At 38.5% G+C, this 25185-nt stretch overlaps 1 protein-coding gene across 3 annotated transcripts in view; it reads right to left on the bottom strand.

The window, feature by feature from the left end:
• Window positions 1–25185, bottom strand: part of LOC137524139 (transmembrane protein 132D-like) — a 1100471-nt gene that overhangs the window by 311507 nt on the left and 763779 nt on the right. For all 3 annotated transcript variants that reach the window (XM_068243700.1, XM_068243709.1, XM_068243717.1), the window contains one exon: window positions 7665–7848. In XM_068243700.1, coding sequence (XP_068099801.1) covers window positions 7665–7848 — 184 coding nt within the window. The remainder of the gene's footprint in view (window positions 1–7664; window positions 7849–25185) is intronic.

Genomic DNA, 25185 nt, shown 5'->3' with positions numbered 1-25185 from the left:
AAAGGGTCATATTACACATAATGGTCGTGTTGCATTGCATATTATTATTGATTTATAAAGTGCCAACATATTCTGTGGCGCTGACATATTCCATGGGTTATATAGTGAAGCATATAGTCAATGAAAAATATGCTTCACTGTACCTGTTAACGCACACGTTTAGTGGTAACTTACTGCATGCAGCGTGTTACCATATCGCAACCCATTTTAACGCAATGCTATCACTGCACAGTGAATGTTGCATAGGTGATGCATTACCGAGAGCTGTTACACCACATCGCAATGTACCAATCTAAACATGGTCTTAGTCTAAACTGTATTCACATCATCATTTGTAAGTAGTCATGTCACTACTATAGCATTAGAATGATGGAATCTCAATGTATTCTGCTACGATTAAAGACATCAAAAATATTAGCAAAGAGACATTGAACATAAAAATAATATTATACTTTCAAAACAATAGTATTGCAGTAAGACCCCTTGAAGTTCTCATGCTTTAGTGTTATAGAACATTAACTCACAGCGGAGTTATTATTTTATTCCTACACTGATCAACAGAAATATAGCGTTCCATGTCAAAAGTAAAAATAGCTTTGTAAAGTTATTTAACTTATTTGCAAAGAAAAAAAGATCAGCAAATATCTAATTGCACTAGTATCCTCTCTAACTGATATGACGCATCTAAATCATAACTGTTACAGCCAAAGATTTTCACAATTAAATAGGATTCAGCTGTATGTAACCAATGTGTTTCAAATGTACCATTGTATAACATTCTCTATTAAAGTGAACCATCCTTAACTGAGATTTAAAACAAAAAGTTTCACATACCTGGGGCTCCCCAAGTCCCCTACAGCCATCCAGTGCCCTCACCAGATCTTGACTATCCTCCAAGTCCCCCGCCCCGAAGTATTTTTGTTTTTGGGCAAATGAAATTCGGCCCCTGGCCATGCACATCCCATCGTCAAATGCTTCCTGCGCAGGAGCAGTAAGAGAAAATGCATACTGCGCCTGTGCAGGATGCGCTTGACGATGGAAATGCAAACAAGGATGCGTGAGGCCAGAGGCCCACTCTCAGTTGGCTGACAATGAAACTAACCTGTGGCGGGGGACCGGAGGATAGTCAAGGACTAGCAATGGCACAGGACAGCTGCAGGGGGCTGGGGGAAGCCTTATATCGGTTAAGGTTCCCTTTAAGTATTACCATGCACATTTTTTGAATGTCTTTTTGCTATGAAAATTGCAAATTAGTATAAGGCCAAATTTTCACAAATTTGTGGCCTAAATTCACTAGAGGACAAAATTGACTATTTTTCTTTTTATATTTTACAGTGTCTACCACGCACAGTTTAGGTGGGTGGAAGGGGAACCCCTTATTGACGGGGCAGACACATGTGGGTTTGCAGACCCACAGATCCTGATGCAAATTTTAACAACTGTGAAGTTTACATTTGTAAGTTTGCCAAGAACAGGCCTTCAAGCAGAAGTAAGACACTATGGCTATCATTCACAAAAGCATGTGCGGAAAAAAATCTGGGCGGGAAAATACCGCATTCGGTATTTTAGACTTCTGGGTGCTAATTCATAAAAATCTTCACAGGTGCTGTAGAAATGCAGTGTTTTACCGAACTAAAGTGTCGCTAATAAGAAGAGTAGCTGGCTGAGTTGATACATTTTCTCCGTGCAGAGACAGCATTACAATAAAAGAGGCATTCCCAACTTCCCTTTAGATGTGCATGTTTTGTTATACTGCTTCTGATTGCCCTGAATCTGTGCTAAATCTGTCTATTAGTCTTTCTAAACAATCTATTTAATTGCCACAACATAGAAGAATTCCCGAAATTTTACACATGCAGGTTTTTTGATGTAAAATACACATTTGAAAACAGGTACCCAAGAGGTTAAAAACACAGCCTGGGGTATTTATGGGAAGCCTTGTTTGTTAGATAGCTCTGCTGTTGCCTGGGAGATCTGTCTCCATTAACTTTGCTGTTATCGCTCTCTTATCTCCTCTTCAAAGCAGGCGGTATGCTCCATACCATTACCGCCTGCTCTTATCTTTAAGAATTTACATTTACTGACATGTTGAGTTAATCACCGCATAAGGCAGTAATTTACCTCACTGCTCGGGAATTTCAGCTTTTCATGGGGTAACTGATTTTATGAATTGACATTTTGCTAAGTGCTCGGTAAAGTCAGCTGTTTTCTGCATTACCGCATGCGGTAATGCTTTATGAATGATAGCCAATGCAGGTAGACTAGTAAGGGGGGCTCATTGTACATATTGAAATAGAGATGCAAAAATTAATTAAAAAATAAATAGCAGTGTCTATGTTTCTGTCAGTTTTTGTGGATGTTTTCATATCCTTTTTTATAGTCTATTAACTCCAGCAAATGATGTTGTACAGACTCAAAATTTCTCACTTAAAGTTAACCTAAACCAAAACAAGTAAAAAGATATTTACTTACCTAGGGCTTCTATTAGCCCCCTGTAGCAGCCCTGTGCTGAAAGATCCTCTGGTCCCCCACAGCGGCTGAGTTTCAATTTTTGGTGACTGGGCCAGCTGATGGCCATAGTACCTGCGTGGTCCTGGCTGCGCATGTCCTAGGAAGCTTCCTGCACATGTACAGTACTCTCCCAGTGGCGGAAGCTTTATACACCAGAGAGATACACCAGAGAGATACACAGGAGAGCGTACACAGGAGAGAAACTGGTCCACCAATTCTCATTGGTTTACCTAGTGGATCAATGAGGAGCTATGAAGATGCTTTTGCCAGGGCTCCAGAATTTGTTCTGTGTAGTGAAGGCAGTGGAGAGCAGCAGTGGCGGGTAGGCTCAGGGCAACAGGAAGCTACAGAGAGCAATGGAGCCAGTAGAGTCTGGCTTGTAGCGGTGTATGTTGGATAAATATTGGGGATCTTTCTGGCCTTAGTGGAGGATAGCAGACAAGACATTGAGTGACAGCGATTGGTGCTTAAGCTACTTAGCTAAAACAGGATATGGCCCTAAGTTTAAAAGGGAAGATACTTATGCAAAAAAATCATTTTGTGGTTTTCTAGATACAGCATGTTAATTGGAATCTCTTTGCAGAGATCTGTTTTCATTTTGACATGAAAGAGTCTGTTCCTGTTGATGATTGCAAAAAAAAAAAAAAAAAAATACTCATAACATGAAACAGTTTAATACCACTGTGATTCAATGAAAACTTCAAAGATGATAATTTTAGAAACTGCTTGATTGAATTTGCTTTGGGTTATTATACATTAATTAAAATAGAGACTGTCCTCTGTGCTGTCTGTAATTATAAATCCCATTGTTCCTATGATTTTAAACACAGGCATGTACATATAAAATATGACATAGGTGTTGAAACAGTACAAAACAAAAATGACATCACTCAAACCATACAAACCACAAACGTGGATTGTTAAGGCTCTAAAATGCATACATGTAAAAAAGGCTCCCGATAAAGAAGATAGCCGCTAGTAGAAAATCTCTAAAATGACCAATATTCTACTAGTTATTTCTGATAGTAAAATATCTGATGGGGGTGTGGAGGCTGTCCGATATATGCTTGAGACAGCATCAGACTACTCTAAGACACAGGTGGATTTTGTTTGTTCCCTATTGGGGATAGTGTTACAGATGAATTATTTTCGATTTGAGGATGCCTATTATATGCAGATTAGAGGTACAGCGATGGGGTTGAATGTGGCCCCGTCCTATGCAAACATCTATATGGGCGTGTATGAAGAAATGTTTGTTTATACCAATGATTTATTCAAAAAACATGCTTTGCAATGGTTTCGCTACATAGATGACATTTTTTGCGTGTGGGCGGGGCCACATTCGACCCTTGACACTTTTGTGTCACAATTGATGGATAGGTGTCATCAGATTAGACTGATAGTTCATAGTTCTATGGAACAAGTAAGTTTTTTGGACACCCTGGTCATGAGGCATGGGGACTGTGTGACGACCGACCTCTTTGTTAAGCCCACGGATGTCAACTCCCTTCTCCATTACGGGAGTTTTCATCCGGGGGCTACCAAGAGGTCGGTACCAATAAGTCAGTTTCAGAGGGTGCGTATGATAGTTGATGATGATGTAGCTCAGACTAGGAGATTGGATGAAATGCAACAAAAATTCTTACAGAGGGGGTATCCTACTGAGGTAGTACAAAAAGCCAGAGATAGGGTGTCAGGAGACAAAACAAAATATAGGAGACAGAGAGATATTGAGAACAGGATTCCTTTTGTATCCAGATATAACCTTATGAGCGATGAGATAGCCAAAGTGGTTAAAAGACATTGGCATTATGCTGGTCCATGCAGATATGGAGGGACCAGGATCACAAACCAGGTTCTCGCGTAGAGGCACATTTTCGTGTATGAACTGCGTTCATTGCAGCTCAGTCATTAAGGGGGAACAAATTGTTCACCCCCACAGAGGAACTAAGTTTAAGATACAGGGATGTCACACATGTGACTCCACATATGTGGTATATGCTTTAAAATGCCCATGTAGCCTGTTATATATAGGCCAAACAACTCAAAAGATGAAGGTGAGATTGTCATCTCACAAGCATGCTATACGCGAGAACCTGACAGATCAAGCCGTCCCTTACCATTTTAGTCAGGCTAGACACAATGTTAGTCAGCTTAAGTTCCTTATAATAGAGCAGGTGATGCAACCTAAAAGAGGAGGGGATAGGCTTAAGAGACTTCTCTGAAGAGAGGCACATTGGATTAAAAAACTTGACACCATGGAGCCAAGGGGACTTAACCGTGAGCTGGATTTGGTTCCTTTTTTATAAGGCTTCTTTTAGTTTTAGTTTTGTATTTGCATTGGTTTTCCCTTGTCTCCATGGTGTCTGATGTGTTTTTGTACCTCAGATACCCCACATAATCCATCTTATGCATATTGCACCTATTTTCAATTTGCCACTATGTGGTATTATGAGTGTCACTAGATAAGTATTTTATATCTAATAGTATGTATAGCACTTTTGTGTATGTGCCTCTGCCTTCTGCTTTGGCACCCCGTGATGTGTATTGATACATGTGCAGCCTTGTATTGATATTTGCTTTCCAGCGAGGTCTGTCTCTATGCTGACGTAGACAATGTTTACATCTGAGGTGGGCGGTCCGCCACTACGAGTGCACCGCACACTGATTGGCTGACGCTACGTGGGCAGGGCGAGGCGGATGACGTCTCTCCAGGCACACGTGACCCTGACGTTCCCCATCTGGTCCGCCGATGATGGTGAGACAGTGGGTGGAGACGGAGGGGATGCGCAGCCAGTATTGCTTACGCCGGCAGGAGTCTTAACCAATAGGTTTAAACGCTGCAGAGGTGTTGTCCAGATTTATGTTCAATCCGTGAGTACCCAGATAGTTCCCCATCAGGTCTGCAGGCCATGGAGCCCTGCGATAGGATGGTTTGAATTGGGATAGTTTGATTGGGTGACCACGGAACCATGATACTATATAAAGGAGTGTGTTACATAGTTGCATTGTATTCTGACTTGCAGCTTAGCTTGATAAAGAAATGGACTAGCTTTGAAACGTTGCTGTGATGGCTGACAAGCACTTTAATCAATAAAAGAGCATTTGATACAGATGGTGCCAGCTTCTTGGATATACTTGGAAGAATAACCTGGGGTGCTGCCAGGTCTGGCCGTGGCACATCATTCATTAAGCAGAAGAGGTGCATCACTACTTCCTTGTAATGATAGTAAAATATCTGTAATATTTACCAATATTTAACTACTGTATGTTCTAACTTAATGCTACCCTAACACTAGCCTTTCTTATCAATGCCTAACACTAATCAATCCAGCCTGGCACTTCCTCACCCTAAGGACCCCTCTGGGGCTGCCTAACCCAAGGACCACCTCAACCCTGATGCTGCTTACCCTAAAACTCCCCAGTGGTGCCTAACCTTAACACTCCCCCAATGCCTAATACTTAGTACCCCATCTTTACCAAACCCTAGCCACTGATATTTCCAGCGCAATCCTGGAGGCACAGTTTTTACGTTTTGTCTAAATATCTCCTGCAGATATGCATCAATCATAAACCTGATAATTGCACATGTTTTGGGGTCTGGTGCCCCATGCATGTATTAGAAGAATCTCTCCTGCTCTCAAGCATAGTGCAAAGAAAATTGAGACTACTCCTATAAAAAATTGGCAGTTCTGATCCTTCCACTGTTCCTACAGCAATGTTCTAACAAGGCAAACTATATAAAATAAGACACTGTCCAGATCCATATTGAAAGGAAACAACACCTATAGTCAGTGCTGTGCAGAGGGTTCTTAAGTGGGGGTGCTCAAATTAAAAAAGGGGCCTTACAGTGACATGTGACCTTCAACACCCACCCCCACGGCTCTTCAACAGTATGTTTATCAAGAGGGTATATTATTATTAAATTATGGGCTTGTAATTAGTAATAGATGTAAAATTGAAAAAAAATGCACCTTGATTTGCAAATAAAATATTGTCAGCATGCATTGTACTAGGGATATAATTTAAATGTTGCAATAACTGAGACAAATGGGCAAATAAAATGTGTTGCTTTTATCCACAGTTTTATGTTTTATTTTAAAACTATAATGGCAAAAACTGAGAAATAATGGTTTTTCCCCATTTTTTTCTTATTATCCCCATTAAAATGCATTTAGAATAAAATAATATTTAGTATAATGTACCACCCAGAGAAAGCCCAATTAGTGGCAAAAAAACAAGGGATATGTCATTCCAGTGTGATAAGTAGTGATAAAGTTATTGGGGAATGAAAGGGAGAAGCGCTGAAATGAGAAAATGTCTCTCATCCATGAGGTGAAAACAATCAGCGGTTGAAGTGGTTAAGGCTCCTTTCAAATATTATTCAGTGCGATTGGCGTGTTACATAAGAGCCTCCCGCAACTCATCGCATCACACCATTACATGCATCTTGGTGCCTGCGGCAGACTGCGCAGACAGGGAAATTGCAGTGAGCCCCCCAAAATATCCTAGCCAGTAATGTTAGTTATCAGAAATGTCTTCCACAACAGTCACATGCACATTGTCGGAAATGAAGTGCGTAACCTGATTTTTCCCATATGCGCATGCTCATCAATACCGAAAACGACTTTAAAATGTTTGCATTGCCATTGACTTCCATTGCTTCCTCTATGATGCACATCCTGCGGCAACGTACAGCAGCCTCTGTGTCAGCCCGGCCACTTTCGTTGCATTGTGTGGCACCGCGGGTACTGTGGCATGTCTCATAGACACTAATGTCCGATGCAGTGGTGGAGATCGCTGTGATGTGGTATATTTGAAATGGGCCTCAAAAGAAATAAACATGGCAGCCTCCAAATTAGTCTTACCTTGCATTCCCTTTAATGCAGTTATAGTTGCAAACCATGGGCTATAACCATGGCTGCATGGAAGCATATGTGTAGAACACCATAGTTAGTAGGAACCAGAATTATTAAAATATTTTCAAAAACCTTGAAATTAGAAGAAAAGGATTGTATATCAGTGACATAAAGAATGCAGTATCAGTGTCATAAAGTATGCAGTATGTTTTTTTTATGAAAGCAGAGTTACAATTTAATAATCCTAATGCAATCATAACAACTAAAATGGATATGAATTCTAAATGACCTTACCATTGCCACTGGTATAACAGCCACAATATCTCTTTCACTAACATATATTTTGGATATTCCAAGTTGTGAGACAATCTGCCCAGGGTACTCCGCTTGCCAGGTGATTATCTGAACTCCTGATGGGTCTGTGGCACTGCCAATCCTGAAGTCTATCTGGAACATTTCATAAAAGTTTTCTCCGAAGCTGAAAAGAAAAGGCACAATAAAATACATTACTGATACGTGGTTACTTTTATAATTGAATCTAATACTTTCAATGAGATATGAGTGAGATACAAACTAAAATAAAATCTCGTTATACATTAGGTTATAAATAACACAACTGCCTTATTCGCCAAATCTATCAAGTTCTGTAAACACTTCAATTACACCCACATGAAACATCTGTCTACAAAGAATGTATCAAAGACTTTCATAATGCCAGCATTAAAAGTAATATGCAGAGGTACAAATGATATTATAACTGCCATTGCTTTTTTTGTACAGACATTTATGAACTGCAGTGTAAGAGCTATGGGGGAAATTTACGAAATGAGCTTTGGAATGAAGAAATGTAACGTGAACGTGTTCATTTCAAACATCTAACCATATGAAGAGATGTTCCTATTTCAGTATCCTCCTTCACATGATTGGATGATTTTGAAATTCATATCATATGAAAACTATCATTTTTTAACCACTTCCCTACTAAGGGATTTTACCCCCATCTATGCCAGAACAATTTTCACCTGTTAGCGCTCCTTCCATTCATTCGCCAATAGCTTTATCACTACTAATCACAACCAAACAATCTAAGTTTACAAAAAAATTGCCACCAATTAGGTTTTCCTTGGGTAGTACATTATACTAAGAATTATTTTATTCTAAATGCAGTGTAACAGGAAAAATAAAAAACATAAAAATGGAAAAAAATAATTTTTAAATAGTTTTCGGCCATTATAGTTTTAAAATGATACATGCTGCCATAATTAAAACCCACACATTTTATTTGCCCATTTGTCCCGGTTATTGCATTGTTTAAAATATTTCCCTAGTTCAATGTATGGTGCCAATATTTTATTTGGAAATAAAGGTGCATTCTTGCATTTTTTCAGTCTGTATTTTCAAAATTAACAGTAATATACCCTCTTGACAATGTATGTAGGTGTACTTTTACTATTTGCCCTCATGCATTATTTCCTATTAGCGTAATATAAGTACACAAACAGGAAATAATGCGTGGACGTGTTACTTCCTAGTTACAATGACCACAGGCATTGATGCCAGCGATCATTGACACAGGGACTTAGATCAATGAATGATAACTGCATTCCCATTCATTGATCTCCCCTCTAATGGGCGGTGATGAGTACCCATGTGAGAGCAAGCGCAGGAGCAAGCGGTGGCCATTCATGGCAATAGACGCATATCTATGCCCCTGGGTAGGAACTGAAGTCCTGCGCGACATAGATATACTGCTGTGAATGGCATAAGTGGTTAAATGGTATGTGCACCAACTAAATGTATTAGACATCTGAAAACCACTGTCCTTTCTCCACTGTTGCCCGCCCAACTCACTGTCTCCTGGGGCCACTGTGGGCTTCTCTCTATCCCTGCGTGCTCCACTTGTGTATGCTGCATGAAGAGAATGCACTAGAATTCACAGGCTCTTGGACTCTTTCATCCCCAAACTCTGTAGGGCTGGGTGCATGGTCATTGGGGGGAAGGGGGAAACAAGGCTAGGAACTCTCTTATATGGGGGAGTAGGTCAGAATATCACACTGCTATGGCAGCACTGACATTCTAATTTAAGGGGTAGCTTCATTTAAATTGTATAATCTGTGAAATTATCAACTTTATCTGTTACACCTAACACTGTTGCCTTCTGGTTTGTCTTTCAGCTATATCTGTCTTTCAAACCTGGTGGAACAGACCAACTCCAAAAATAAGTTCTTGCTTAGTTGAGCCACAGGCGTGGATGAATGACACAACTGGTTGACACTGAATGCTGACAAAACTGAGGTACACTACAGATCTGGTGCTGTTGGTGGCCATTCACACATAGATTTTGATGGTTTATGTGAAGAAAAAAAAAACACTTCAAGCTCAGTAATTAACTTTTAGATTCAAAATTTTCCACCCACTTGTTCTTTATCCACATAGCAGTTGTGATATAGAAAGGTACTCCAGTGTATAACTTTAAAAGCACATGCTTTTTACAGACACAAAAAAGCAGAAAGCAAAATAGCGGAGAGTACTGTTTATACTTTCACATAGGCCATCTTGTGTATAAACCCACCTCCCAACCCACACTTTTGGCCTAAATGTGCAACCCCCCAAAGGGAACACAGGGAACATAAATGGTGTTGGTAACAATGTTTTTTGGGAAGTAACAGACAATGAAAGGTACTCTCAAAATTGGCTTTCTAGTAAGGTCAATCAACCAAAATAGGACGGTGGAGGTTACAAACCCATCTCCAATCAGCTGTCTCAAGGGCCTTTTGTATTGATCGCTCTGTGGAAAAGTAAAGAAACCAGCTAAAAAACATACCGTAAGTGTCATCTTTGAGGTAAGCCACCTCTACATTTTCTATTATCTATTTTATTGGTTTTAACCTAGTTTTATATCAACGTGTGCACCTCTTACCCCATTTGTACCATTTAGGAATGATCTGAGGCATGGTCCAGGAATATAGACCACGTGCTTGTCCTTTAAGCGTCCACTAGGGAATGGTTCAACTATTTCATCGAATATTTGGATGAAAATGATATACATATGAGATTCACGAGAGAGTGTGGAGGTGATCAAGTCTCTTTTTTAGATCTCTCTGTCGAGGTACACGATGGTGAACTAATTACTAAGGGCCATAGAAAAATCATGGCTATGAATCTGGTTTCACACCATGATAGTTACCACTGCAAGCAGGTAGAAGATTCCATTACATATAGCCAATTTTTGAAACTTACAAGAAAAAATTGTAGAAATGGCAATTTCTAAATACACATTAAAGAGGTAAGAAAAAGGTTCCTTAATAGGGGGTATAATGCTAAAAAGGTAGATCAGCCTTTAGAGAGAGAAAACAGAAGAATAAGGGAAGGTTGACAATGTTGTGTTAGGTTTTGACTTTTCCCCTGTCGAAAAAAAATAGGGAAATAATTTGGAGAAATTGGTAGATTCAGGATCGGGATATTAGTCTTGGCACTCTGACCTCTAAAAGACCCACACTGACTTTTTACAGAGGGCTCACATTTAGGTCTTAAGTAATACACAGTTGCTAAATTAAACCACAAGTTTTAGCTTGGTTGAGGTGTTCAAAAATAAAGGGAGCTTGTGAAAATTGGCCTACTTGCAATTTCATGCTGAAAACAAATGGTGTAAAAATAGATCATTGTTGACTTTTAAATTAAGAACTTTATAACCTGCAGAATCAAATTTTAACCATCAAAAATTTTACCCGCCGCTCTCGCCGGTCATGAAGCTGCCCCAGTGCCCCAGGCCCTCTCTCTGCCGTCTCTATGACAGCAGAGTGCTGACAGCTGATCAGGAGCTGCTTTCATTGGCTCCTAATGCTGTCTATGGGAGCCAATGTGATTGGCTCTTCGTGATCACATGGCTAGGAGCCAATGAAAGTGGCTCCTGACCTGCTTACAGAGCTCTGCCATCTTATAGATGACAGAGCGAGCAAATTACGGCGGGCTCAGAGTGGCGAGATTGGTAGGGACACGTTCATCAGGACATTGAATCTACACCCAGTCAGAGCTGCTGGACGTAGATTCAAACTGCGTCAGTCCGGAACCAGTTAAAAATCACATTAAAGTTAAAGTCGCATTAAAAAGGCATGAAAAACACAAACACAAGTTGCATGAAAAAGGCATGAAATTGCATTGAAGATGCAAGAATACAGCACAAGGACTTCAGACATTTTATTAGTAGGGCTATTACTATATGTACATGTATCGGGGTTCAAACAAGATTTACGTCCATCGAATTCACCTGAAAATAATGTACAACACTAGCCTGCACCTTCACATATCCCTCTTGATCCAGAGGAAGGTAAAAAAAACCCTTACAAAACATGTAGTGGATGTAATGATTACCAATTAGCAATTTCTGTTGTGAAATATTGCCAGATCTCTCATATAAATCAAATACAAAAGGTTTGTATACTTTGGCACCATTTTGCTCCCCATAGCTGAGGTCAATTTCAAAAGTGAAATAATCATGCTCTGAGTGAGGATTTAGTGAATGAGTTCTGCCATATTCTCAACAGGGAATGTTATTACTGTGCAGAGATTCTACATCTACAGCAACAAGAAGTGTATTCGTGGTGAGTATTGAACTTTGTGAAATTGATTTAGGAAATATGAGTATATTTAGGACAGCTGTTGCCTCATGCAAGAATCTGTCCATGTCTTTGACTATTGGTTTCAAAACACTTTTCACTATGCATAATATGTATTCTATTAGAAAATGTATACTTGTCATCATGGGTGTGGCTGCGTATTTTTGAATGTCTGAAAAAGTTCCCATTTTGCAGATCCCAAGGCAATGCATTGCCAAGTTCTGAATGTAAGTGGCTAGGTAAAATTTTAATGAGATCTCTTAGTTGTTAAGAGTATTCCTGGGAGAGATTATCGTCCAGTTTTTTGTTTTGTTTTTGCTTTTGTTTTTGTAGTAGGCGCTGTGTGTCAATTGTCCTTAGCCTTCTTGGAAAGGAAAATGCCCTCTGGGTAGGAAACAGCAACAGTACTTTCAGCGAGCAGTTCTATTTTAGAATATAACAGAGGGTTCATATATACTTAGATCCACAACAGGACAACTTTATTAGTTACTGCAACCAGTAGAACAAAATACTGGGATACTGAAGCTATTTACATTTGTTTAAAAAGAGATTATTCTTAAAGGGGAACTGAAGTAAGAGGTATACAGAGGCTGCCATATTTATTTCCTTTTAATCAATACCAGTTGCCTGGCACCCCTGCTGGTCTATTTCTTTCCAGTAGTATCTGAATAACACCAGAAAAAGCATGCAGCTAGTCTTGTCAATCTGACTTTAAAGTCTGAAACACCTGATCAGCTGCATGCTTGTTCAGGGGCTATGGCTAATAGTATTAGAGGCAGAGGATCAGCAGGGCTGCCAGGCAACTGGTATTGCTTAAAAGGAAATAAACATGGCAGCCTCCATATACCTCTCTCCAGTTCCCCTTTAAAGCATATAAAACAATATACTGTAAAACCTATACAGAACCCAGGATATGAAAGAACCTTTTATTATTGGATACTTGGCATCAGTGTGGTCTTCACATTTATCTGATAGAGGAATATTATTGATGTATTATTTGGCTAGAGCGTGCTTTATCATCTTTACATAAGGCCAAAGATGGAAGCAAGCTATGTTCCACTGGTGAGACTAGAATGATTTTCTGTAAACCATACAATAAAAGTAGGCAGTAAACCACACTATTACAAAAATCTCTGCTAATTACACATAGTTCAAGCTAATATTCCACTGTTGGTGGCGTGGGTTCATAATTTTAATCCCTAATGTAATAATTTATGTTTTTGTGGGTTTACATAAACTAGGAGACAAAAAGAAAAAGATTGCCCACAGAAATACAATTCATTTTTTAATGACCTCATTTACATGAACTCTGAAAACCTCCTGTCGGGTCTTAGAAATAATAACGGAAAATGATAAAATCTGAACGTTAGTCTTTGAAATGTGATCACAGAAATAGTGTGGGCGCTGCAAGGAAGTAAAATTATTTACCGTTATGTGGTAAGCTGAAAATTATATGTTACAAATACAATCTCACCATCATTATAAAACTAATGCCCAAAGTGAGTCATTATTATTAGCTAAAACACAGGTGACATTTTATACAGCTTAGGCTTTTTTTTTTCATTTAACAGTTCAAGGCTTTAAAGGTAAGCTGCTTGCTTTTATAAATAAACCCACTCAGTAGTATAATGCATGCTTCTATAGAGAAAAAAAATCTAAGTCTTGCCATTGATCTGGGAATTTATCTCTAGATCACCATCAGCAAGTCTGCAAAAATACTTGTTTCTGTAGTCCGTTAAAACACGTAAGACAATTACACCTATTTGCACATTGTGAGCAGTGGTGCTCTCACGAATGGTCGTGATCACGGGTACGCGTGATTCACGGCCATTTTTCCGCATCACGAAGGCCGTGACCCGGATGCCGTGATCGGCATGGATCACGACATCGTGTCAAATCCGGATCACGGCATGCGTACAAAAAGACGGGTCACGACCCGTAATCACGGCCTTGATGCGGCCGTGATAGAGGGGAGGCTACATGTGGATTTTTATGTCCGCATGGCCTACTGTTACGCATGCGCAGTTAGTGAGTACGGGTACCCACTGTTACGCATTGATCAATACGACACATACATACATGCAGATTTTATATCCGCATGGCTTACTGATACAGATGCGCATGCGCAGTTATTGAGTCGCATGGCCTATTGCTATGCATGCGCATGCGCAATCTCAATTTTTTAACACGTACATTTCTACGCATGGCGGCATGGCGATACGCATTAAACATTATGGGTTACGACTGACCACGACACGACTTTGTGGATTTTATAATACTGATCACGGGTAAAGACGGGTCGAGCCAGTTGCGGAAAAAAATACGGGACCCGATCACGGGTTGATACGGATGCGGCTCCAATAATCACGGCCGCATGCGGATCCGTGATTGGGGGGTATCCGAGCAACACTGATTGTGAGCCCAGCAAAATCTTTTTTGATCCTCCCTAGCTTTCTGTCTGCAGATAAATTCCTGGGCAACTAACTCAAATACTTATAGCCAGGGTCACATTTATGACACTTGAGGACCTGTGGACATCACATCAATCAGAGCAACATACGGTACTTTCTTCTTTCAAATGTGTCTGAGAACCTTGGGATTTCTATAGGCAGGTAAGGGGGTGGGCCAAAAAGACAAAAGATAGCACACTAGGAGTTCTTTTTGTCCCATCCCTTTTACCTGTCTATACAGAATGCACAGAGCACTAACCAGTGGTAACAGAGAGCAGCACCGTCATCCTGACCACCCTAACGCCACCTCGTTTTAATTTTTGCATAGATGTGACACCTGGCTATGCAAAATCTTGAATTCTGAAATTGCTGTTGAACTTCTGAGGAAGCAATGCTTGTTTTCTATGCAGCAAAATATACTACACTGTTCTTGTAACAAGATTATTTTATAATTCTTGAATATTCATAAAATATGTATATGTGTGTGTGTGTGTGTGTGTGTGTGCGTGCGTGCGTGCGTGCGTGCGTGCGTGCGTGCGTGCGTGCGTGCGTGCGTGTGTGTGTGTGTGTGTGTGTGCGTGTGTGTGTATGTGTGTGTGTGTGTGTGTGTGTGTTATATATTTCCTTAGAGAAAGACCTAATGCTAGGATTTCAGGGGTGGGAGTAAAGGAGTAGCCACTAAATACAAGGCAAGTGAGTTAAAAGCGCATGCTACACAGTCCATAGCATGCGCTGATAATTTTAACTCAAGCTGCTCAAACTAAGCTGCTCTGCTTTAGCAGCGCAGCTTAGTGAATCAAGCCCCATGTGTCTTATGTTGGTTTTACTGTGGGAGTTGGCCATTGCTCACTTGTATATATTTGCACTAACTGGCAATAAATATTTTCTTCATTCATACTTATGGTTTCCATCTTAGATTTTGCTGCAATTTGTGGTCTTTTGTTCTGCAAAGGCCAGGCGTAACAGTGGTGGTGCAGAACACCAGCACTGGCACACTTATGTACTCTCCCCCTGGGCATGGAACTGGATAAGAAGACAATTGGGGTTTTATCCTAATCTAATTAATCCATTACCTTGAGCTTTCTCCTAAATTTTAACTTTGAGAGCTTTTGGAATCTACTATTATAAATGATCATGATGACCTTGATCCCCATCTTTGAGATAATTTGCTAATATTTTCTGCAAAGTGCTGCTGACACAATATAAAACAGTTAATTGATCATAAAATAATAGATAATAAAGTGCAAACTGCAAGATTCTGAATGTTAACAAGCAAAGATTAGTAAGAAGCTGCCGGTTACTGTTAACCATCTGCTTTTACATGTGCAGTTGACAGCAGAAGGTATTCTGTTGTTCTGTACTGTAATCTATTCATTGTTATTTTTCTTACTTTACTGATGGATTCGGTAAATAATGGAAAAATAATGACGTCCAAAAGTTTCTCTATCAGTTAGTATGATGTTACTGCCACTAATGAAAGCAGACAAAACGTGCTTCTTATCTGTTCTACTAAATAACCTCTTCCTTGTTATAAATGCTTACTTCACTGGAATTACCTAGAGTTATGACAAGGTGAGAATGCAATGCATACAATACCTAGAATCTACCGACAAGGTACTTTGAAAAAGCCATTATTACCTATTTCAACCACCAGTTGCCACATGAATGATCTTTTTTTGATAAAATCCTGACTGAAATGAATTGCTTGCTGTGATCAATGTGAGCACATCACATATCAAAATGTTTCTTTATTTCAATAAATCATTCTTGATAAAACAAAGCACATCACATAACAAAGGCAATCCGCTAAGCAGGAACTGTTGGCCAAAGTATTAATATTATTATTGATTTATAAAGTGCCAACATAGTCTGTGGCCCTGTACAAAGTAAGGAACAAACAGCAGCATGGTGGCGTAGTGTACAGCACTCTCGCCTTGCAGCGATGGGTCCCCGGTTTGAATCCCAGCCAGGACACTATCGGTACTGAGTTTATATGTTCTCCCTGTGTCTGTGTGAGTTTCCTCCGGGAACTCCGGTTTCTTCCCACATCCCAAAAACAAACAAATAAGTTAAATGGCTTCCCCCTAAATTGGCCATAGACTACGGTATATATACTACACATGGATACATATATGACTACGGTGGGGATTAGATTGTGTGCTCCTCTGAGGGACAGTTAAGTGGCAAGACAATATACTCTGTACAGCACTGAGGAAGATGTCTGTACTATATAAATGCTAAATAATAATAATAAACAAACATGGGGTACATAATAATACAGCCAGTGGTGTACACCAATATACAAACTCTAGAATTGGTATGTATAGTAGCAAATGTAACAAGATAAATAAAATGTATAACAAATTGCAAGACACAAAATGAATTGCAAGACGCAAAAGGGTGAGAGAGCCCTTCCCTAGCGAGTATACAATCTAAGGGAATAGGCGGAAAAATATTCAGTATATACATACCTAGAGGGAGTGTGTTTTTAGGTTTTCTAGTAAGGAGTATAACTTTGCCAGAGGTCAAATGAAGAACTGTCCTAAGTTACAGCATATGTCTGTTGTAAAAACTGAGTTTTGAGGGAGCATTTAAAGTATCAGCTTACGACTGGACATAGTTTGTTGGTAGATGAACAAAAAGCCTAGCAGATAGTACTCTGCAGTTTCTATGGACTGTTTTACATGTTAGTTCAGATACTTATTGGACTATTACCTGAAGAGAAAAATTCCATACGGCTACCTTAAAACTTATCAGAGGTTCTTACACATCACTGGACAATTAAAGGTTGTTTTTTTGGACACAACTAAAACATTATCTTTACAGATGACAAGTAAAGAATGGAACTTTGGCACAAAGTCAATAAGTACGCAGGATTATTCTACAAGGAGAGAGAAGAAAATGGAAAACTTCTATTTCAGCAAACATTCTCGTTTTCCTCTAACTGTAATTCACATTGACTAAAAAAATAAAATTAACCTCATCTAAAGATGCTTATATCCCAGAGAATCCAATGTGGGGAACCATGGTAATTGTTACTAGGCACTAGAAAGATATTTATTGTAATAATGTGAACAACCAAAAGTTAATCCAAAGAAAAAATAGGCTTCATCTCAACAACTTTTTATTATCTAATAAATGATTCAACATCAGAAAACAACGTATCAGGTCAGAAAAGTGAAGGAAACATCCAGACTTTCATAAGGGTCAGTTATGGTGGCCACTAAAGATCCAGTCATTTTCATCCAATCTTATCATTTCTATGGAATATAAAGTAACTGCCTAAAGTATCCATTCAATTTATTTACTCAATTTACACTACATAGATTTGGTAAAATTTGATAAAATAGATTGAAATAGATTAGTGACGACCTTTGTTTTATACCAACCAACTTTCAAAAATTTTATATGACCTTCATCATGCAAAAGTTGTTTCTACCTTATTTTTCCTTGGGACAAGTTAAATAACTATACAAATTAATCAGTACAATCTAAGCAGACTCCTGAATCACACACAGTTGTGTTATCATCTTAATACAAGTTATGTGACATTTATAATTACTTTATAAAGAATGCATGCAAAGGAACAAAATGAGCAAACAACGTCATATGCAGGGACAACTATCAAGGGACTAGTAACTTTTTTTCCACTACACTGCTCGTTAAAGATATGCAATCAACCAACATATTTGTTCTAGAATTTATAGCTTCGTGCAGTAATTATGTTACCCAGCTAAACTTAAAGGGGCACTATGGCGAAAAATTGTAAAATTTAAAACATGTGCAAACATATACAAATAAGAAGTATGTTTTTTCCAGAGTGAAATGAGCCAACAATTACTTTTCTCCTATGTTGCTGTCACTTACAGTAGGTAGTAGAAATCTGACAGATGCAACAGGTTTTGGACTAGTCCATCTCTTCATGGGGGATTCTCAGGGATTTTTTTCAAAAGCACTTAGTGAATGGCAGTTGCTTTGTCCAACTGCCAAAAAACTTTGTAGCGAGCAGGGAAGCTGGCCAGCTTCATTGTTTAAATCCTTTTTAGGGAATATCTTTATAAAGAATAAAAGCCTTGCTGAGAATCCCCTATGATGAGATGGACTAGTCCAAAACCTGTCACTTCTATCAGATTTTTACTACCTACTGTAAGTGATAGCAACATAAGAAAAAAGTAATTTATTGCTCATTTTACTCGGAAAAAAAACATACTTCTTATTTGTCCATGTTTGCACATATGTTAAATTTTACAATGTTTTGCCATAGTGCCCCTTTAAATTACTCTACCTTATTATATTTTTTTTCATGTAAGGAAATCAGGAAGAGGGTACAGTATCTCACAAAAATTCACTCATATTTTATGAAATATTTTAAAGGAACAACACCAAAGAGATGAAACTTTTATACAATGTTATCAATGTACAGCTAGAATAACACTGTGAATTTGCTGTCCCACCAAATAACTCAACACAGCCATTAGGGATGCTCATTTGGATTCAGTGGAATTGAAATTTCTGCATTTCCGATCGGAAATCAGTATTTCTGATAGACAAACGAAATCGGATTTCCCTGTAAGCTGTTTAAACATTAATGGCTGTGTGTTGAGCTATTTTGTTAGGACAGCAAATTTAGGTTCAAAGTGTCATATCTTCAGTGCTGTTGCATTAAAAGATATAATGACATATTTACAAAACATGTATTGTAAGAGGTGTACTCATTTTTGTGAGATATTGTATATTCAGCCAGTTGTGTGCAGAATTACATGATTCAAACTTCATTGCTCTTTCAAACAAATAAAATCTGAAATGACAAATATAAAAAGACAGCGACAGGTGTGCACTCATCTCCCAGGGGAGCAGGGCAGCAGGGCAGCAGTGGTGCCATGGTGCTAACAGACAGCTCCACAGCACAGATGCCTCCTCCACATAGCTCAGCATTGCTCAAGTTACAGGAACATTACTCAGGCCAATAGCTAGTATTGGAGTTATGATCTTAATGCTCAGACATCGATCAGGTGCTGAAAGACAGCTCCACAGCACAGATGCCTCCTCCACATGGCTCAGCACTGCTGGAGTTCCAGGAGCATCACTCAGGCCAATAGCTAGTATTGGAGTTATGATTTTAATACTCAGACATTGATCAGGTGAAGGTGGCAATTTAATTTTTCAAAAATCCATAGTGATGTAAGGGGATTAGAAGCTTGCACATTTTGAGCTTCTTTTAACCTTGAATTGCATATGGCCTGAATGCTGAGAAGAAGTAAAGGTAAGTGATAGGTTCATAGGGACAGTATGTAGGAAAGGACTTGGAGATGACAGAGGGCGCCTGTGTGCAGATCATTAAGAGAAATCAGTTAAGGGGTTTGTGTGAAAAGATCAGACTGCAACTTGAAGCTGTTTATGGGGTCACTGATTTTTTGTTAAAAAAAAAATGTAAAAAAGTGCTCAGCTGAAATGTAGGGAGAAGGAAGTACAGGCAGGTGACAGGGTAGTGAGCTGACAGTATTACAAATCTGTTTGGGATTATGGGATTGTGAACAGATGAGGGGGAAGTATGATTGTCTAGCCTCTGCTAGGGCATACCTAAACTGTAGTAGAGACCCTTTGTATCTTTGCAAAGGCTATTAAACCTGGATCAGTATTTCAATAGTTTAATCGGATCATTAACCTCCCTAGCGGTACTGACAGATCTATCCATCCATAAAAACATGCTGTGAACAGTATAAACGTGCATACACATCAATACTCTCCTGCACTGTATACTAGACCCTTGCTTGACACATTGGCCCATATGCAATTAACTTTTTCTCCTGAGTTTTCTCCTGGGTGATATTTTTAAACTTGTCAATAAAATGCCTTTTAAGCTACCAGGAAGCAAGAAAATACTTAAAATACTTTTGCTAGTACTTTTTCATTTACTTTTTGGTACTTTTTTAGTTGAAAAGTTCCGGAAAGTTGTTTTAAATAGACAATGAAAAATGATCTCCTAGGAGAAAACTCAGGTGAAAAAATGAATTGCATACGGCCCATTTTGGCAAGTTACAGGAGAAAAAAAGTTTTAAAATTAAAATTTTATCACTTTTTGCACAGAAATCCTGGGGAAATTGAATGCTAGGGAGGTTAAGCCAAGTTTGATGGTTGGCAAGTTGACAGCAGAGGGTGTAAAAGCAGGAAAGAGAATTGAGGGCAGAGATGAACATGTTATAGGGATCCTGAAGTGCGAGGGATATGGAAGCTACCATATTTAAACAATACCAGTTGCCAGACAATCTTACTGGCTTCAGTGGTGTCTGAATTACACACCTGAAATGATGCAGCTAATCTTGACAGACTTAGGCAGAAACAGCTAAACTACGAGCTTGTTCAGGGTTTATGGCTACAAGTATTAGAAGCAGAGAATCAGCAGGTTAGCCAGGCTAAGTTGTATATACTTAAATAGATATGTACGCCTCTGTATCCCTCTCTGTGGGCTCCCTTTAAGATAGTGTATGACTGATCAATCTGAGGAAAAAGAAAGGTTGTGGAAAGGCTGCCATAGTCATAGAAATTGTGAAAATGTATATGTGTGTGAGTTGTCAGGGACGTTTCAGAAGGTTGTGATATAGAGGTGTGGAAAGGAGTTTATGACATGTGATCTGACATGTGATCTTATCCTGTTGGCATATCTATAAATGATTTAAGACATTTGCTAAACTCTCTTAGCCATTTATCCATTACATAGAAAGTTTAACAAGATTTTTACAGCTACTGAATAAAAATGATGGTGATAACTTTGTTACAAATTATCACCTGCTGGTTTAAATTCTAATTAGAGGCTTATGTCACAGCCATGCATCTCAGTCCTGAAATCTGTGCTCTATTTCTCCAATATTTGCTGGAAATGCTGACACACTACAAGTAACATAAGCTGCTAAGAGAGAGATTTTCCGAGTGAGATTTGGGTTTTACTGCTTTTCTCTGTTCATCTGAAAATGCATGCTAAATATGTTCCTAAGCTGTTATTAGTCAGAGTGATTCCATTGCTTCTCCATGTGTGCTATCTACATTACAATGCTCCAGTTTTTCTCTTCTTATATTGGCTTAGATGAGGAACCATATAACCCCTTACTAAAAATTGATATCAAAGGAAGCTGGAATAGAATCTAGGAAAATCTCTAAAAGTTTAATACTTAGAAAATGAAAATATCATCTTCTTCAGTTCCTAGTTAGAGTCGGGGATAACCTTTAGCACTGTTTGTGCTTCCTCTTTCAACATGGCTGCTGTGTGCTGTGCCTGTTCAGGGTACGGATGCCATCAGCCTGGTATTTAATAACAAGGTACTATTTATAATACCTTCCAATGGAAGATATACATAGAAATAGAGGACCAAAAGATTTTCTTAGTAATATGTATCTGATAGAAAGAAGAATCTTTGACTGTCTGGGCATAGTGCACACATCTGTTGAAAGCAATCCTTCAGAACTGTGTAAAATCCCCGGCAAAGCACTCAAAAATGTGCAAATGACATATTTTCATGCTGTAGCTTGCACAAATATTACGTTTTGTTTACTAATCTCTTGTTACTTACTTTTCAATCAACGTAAAGACAAGAAGTTGTGAATGTAATTACAGGAATTTGTTAGTGAAAGCGAAAATGTCTCATCAGTCAGTCCCTCTGTCTTGCTCTCTTTTTTAGTTCCAGCTTGTAATGGAAGATGTGCGTGTGCATATATATATATATATATATATATATACTGTATATATACTACTAATATTATAAATGCGAAAGTTTGGATGTTTGTTTCTCAATCACGCAACAATGGCTGAACGGATTTGAATAAAGTTTGGCACACATAGTACATTACCTGGAATAACATACAGGATGCTTTTTATCCCCATAACCAAAAAGTGGGCGGCAACAAATACAAATTTTACTAGAAAACAATTTAAACTGCAGCCATTCTTACAAGGTTAATGGTAGGGTTCTCAAACTTTGCACAGTTGGTCACTGGGTGACTGGGATTAATATACAAAAGCCAATCAAAATTCACATATTGATTTTCAAGGGGAATATTTAATTGCTGCCATTATTGCAATGTTAATGGCACAAGCCTCAAACCTGGTACAGTTGTTCATTGGGTGACTGGGGTTCAAGTTCAGAAAAGGGGTGGAGCCACAGCCAATTATATGTGTTTCATGTCAATACAAATTATTGATGCCAAAGACCGCAAAAGCTCACAGAAAGTCAGAATTCTGATGATGGCACCCCATGATGACATCAACATGAAAACCGTTTACTTGAGATTTTTGCAAATGTATTAAATAAAAATGACCTACATGCAAATGTATTAAAAATATAAAAATTAGAAAGCACATGTATATTACGTATTCATAGCCTTTGCCATGAATATTAATATTGAGCTCAAGTGCATCTTGTTTTCCTTGGTCATCCTTGAGATGTTTCTGTAGCTTAATTGGAGCCCACCTGTGGTAAACTCAGTTGAATGAACATGATTTGGAAAGGCGCACACTTGTCTATATAAGATCCTACTATTGACAGTTCATGTCAGAGCACAAACTCAGCATAACGTCAAAGGAATTATCTGTAGACCTCAGCAATGTACAGAAACATGAAACCTGCTCTAGAGTGCTCTTGAACTCAGACTGGGGTGACGGTTCATCTTTCAGCAGGACAACAACCGTAAGCACATGTCCTTGAGTGACCCAGCCAGAGCCCATACTTGAACCCATTTGAATATATTTGGAGAGGTTTTAAAATGGCTGTGCACTGATGCCTTCCATCCAACCTGATGCAGAGTGAGAGGTGCTTCAAAGAGGAATGGGCAAAACTGGCTAGCCTAGGATAGGTGTGCCAAGCTTGTGGCATCAAAAAGATTTGAGGCTGTAATTGCTTCAACAAACTGTAGTATTAAGCAAATGTTGTGAATACTTATGCACATGTGACTTTTCAGTTGTTTTTTTTTAACTTGCCAAAACCTCAAGGAAACTTTCTCTTCATATTGTCAGTATGGGGTGATGTGTGTAGAATTTTGAGGAACAATTGAATTTAATCCATGTTCCCCCCCCTTTTAATTCCTGTCTTAACTGAGACTGGATACATCTCTGTAAGAAGGGTAAAGAGAGCAACAAATAACACTTTTTTTTTGTAGAAGTGAGGAAGATGTAGAGCCATTGTTTTTGTGTCAAATATATTTTCATAAACCGTCTTCAAAAACATTGTCAAATGACAGCAGAATGCAGAAAATTGGAAATTCTGACTACAATTAGCCTTATAAGCAGGTAGCTTCTTATGTTTCTGTCTTATTTAAACCTTGCCTCCATATTATATGACATACATTGAAAGGTTAGAGTACACTAAATGTCAATAATATTACATCTCTTTCAATTAACATTTAAGGAAAAGACAAACACAGCACACCAATTTCCTTTTTCAACTATAGAACCTCTTAAAAAGAGAATGAGCAAACACTGGTTTAATTTAAACTTGGCTCTTCTAAACCTAGTCCCTAATTATAATTTTTTTAACCTTTAATAGATTTTATATTTAATGTTTAACTTTTTCAAGTCCACTGTGAACAGGTTATAAACATGTAACTGCATTGTGTATTAGGTTTAACTACTACTGTGCTTAAAAATAGTATGTTGTGTTCACCAGAGGTTGAGGCCTCTACAGTTAAATGGATCTAAATAAAGTTTATGAATCATACACATCTGAATTATTTTCTGCAGACATGCTTGTGCTATGCTTAAGTTAACTAGTTCTTGTATTCTTATTATTATCATCAGTAGTATTATTTCATACAATAACTATAGATTTCTTTTTATCTTTATCTACATAGGGAGAAATATGTTTCTGATTAATTTGTTTGCAGTATTTATACTGGTTGTTTTGTATATTGATTCCGTGGATTTCCGTCTTCTGTTTTCTGACTTCCAAGGAGTCTTCTTTTTTGGTCAATTCTGCATTCTCTGGTTGGCCAAATACTTCCTAGTTGACTGTGCATTCTCTGATTGGTCCAATGCTTCCGACGAGTTCTGTGAATTGGCTAAAATTACAGAAATGCAGAGATGTGGTAATGCATTATTTCTGCAGAAATCCAATTTTTTTTCCCGTTTTCTGAAAAGTCTCTTTATGGTAATTTTTTGCATTCTTTGATTGGCCCAAAACTTCTAAGATGACTCTGCATTCTCTGAGTGGTCCAATGCTCTAAGTTCTGTGATTGGGCTAAAATTACCGAGATGTGGTAATGCAGTATTTATGCAGAAATCCAATATCTTATTTCCGTTTTCTGAGGAGTCTCTTTTTGGTCATTTTTTAATTACCGAGTTGCTATAATGTGGTGTTTTGGCAAAAATCCAAATTCCATTTTTCAAATTCTGAGTTACACTCGGAAATGTTGAGCTCCGATCGTAAATGCGGAAATTTCATTTCCACGAAATCCGAATAAGCATCCCTTCTTTTAATGATTGCTAAATGCAAAACCTCACCAGCAGCTGAGCGGAGTGTGTGTATTAAATGTGATGTACATTTTTCATAATACATGTTGTTATATCAGTAATTGATCTCTGAGGTCTTTTGTTATTGTAATTGATTGGTTGTGTTAAGCACAAGGCAGTAGGGAGTTATTATATATGAGCGGAGAGCCCTCCATTTGTAACATTACTGTGACCTGCAACAGCTCTCAGATGGCCAGCATCTTGGTTTTTCTTTTTTACATGTTGCTGATATGCATGGTGTGCCAGTATTAGCA

The sequence above is a fragment of the Hyperolius riggenbachi genome, chromosome 1 (assembly GCF_040937935.1).
Source record: "Hyperolius riggenbachi isolate aHypRig1 chromosome 1, aHypRig1.pri, whole genome shotgun sequence".
NCBI lineage: Eukaryota > Metazoa > Chordata > Amphibia > Anura > Hyperoliidae > Hyperolius > Hyperolius riggenbachi.
Note: the sequence above shows the minus strand (reverse complement) of the source record. Positions and strands in the feature narration are given on the sequence as shown.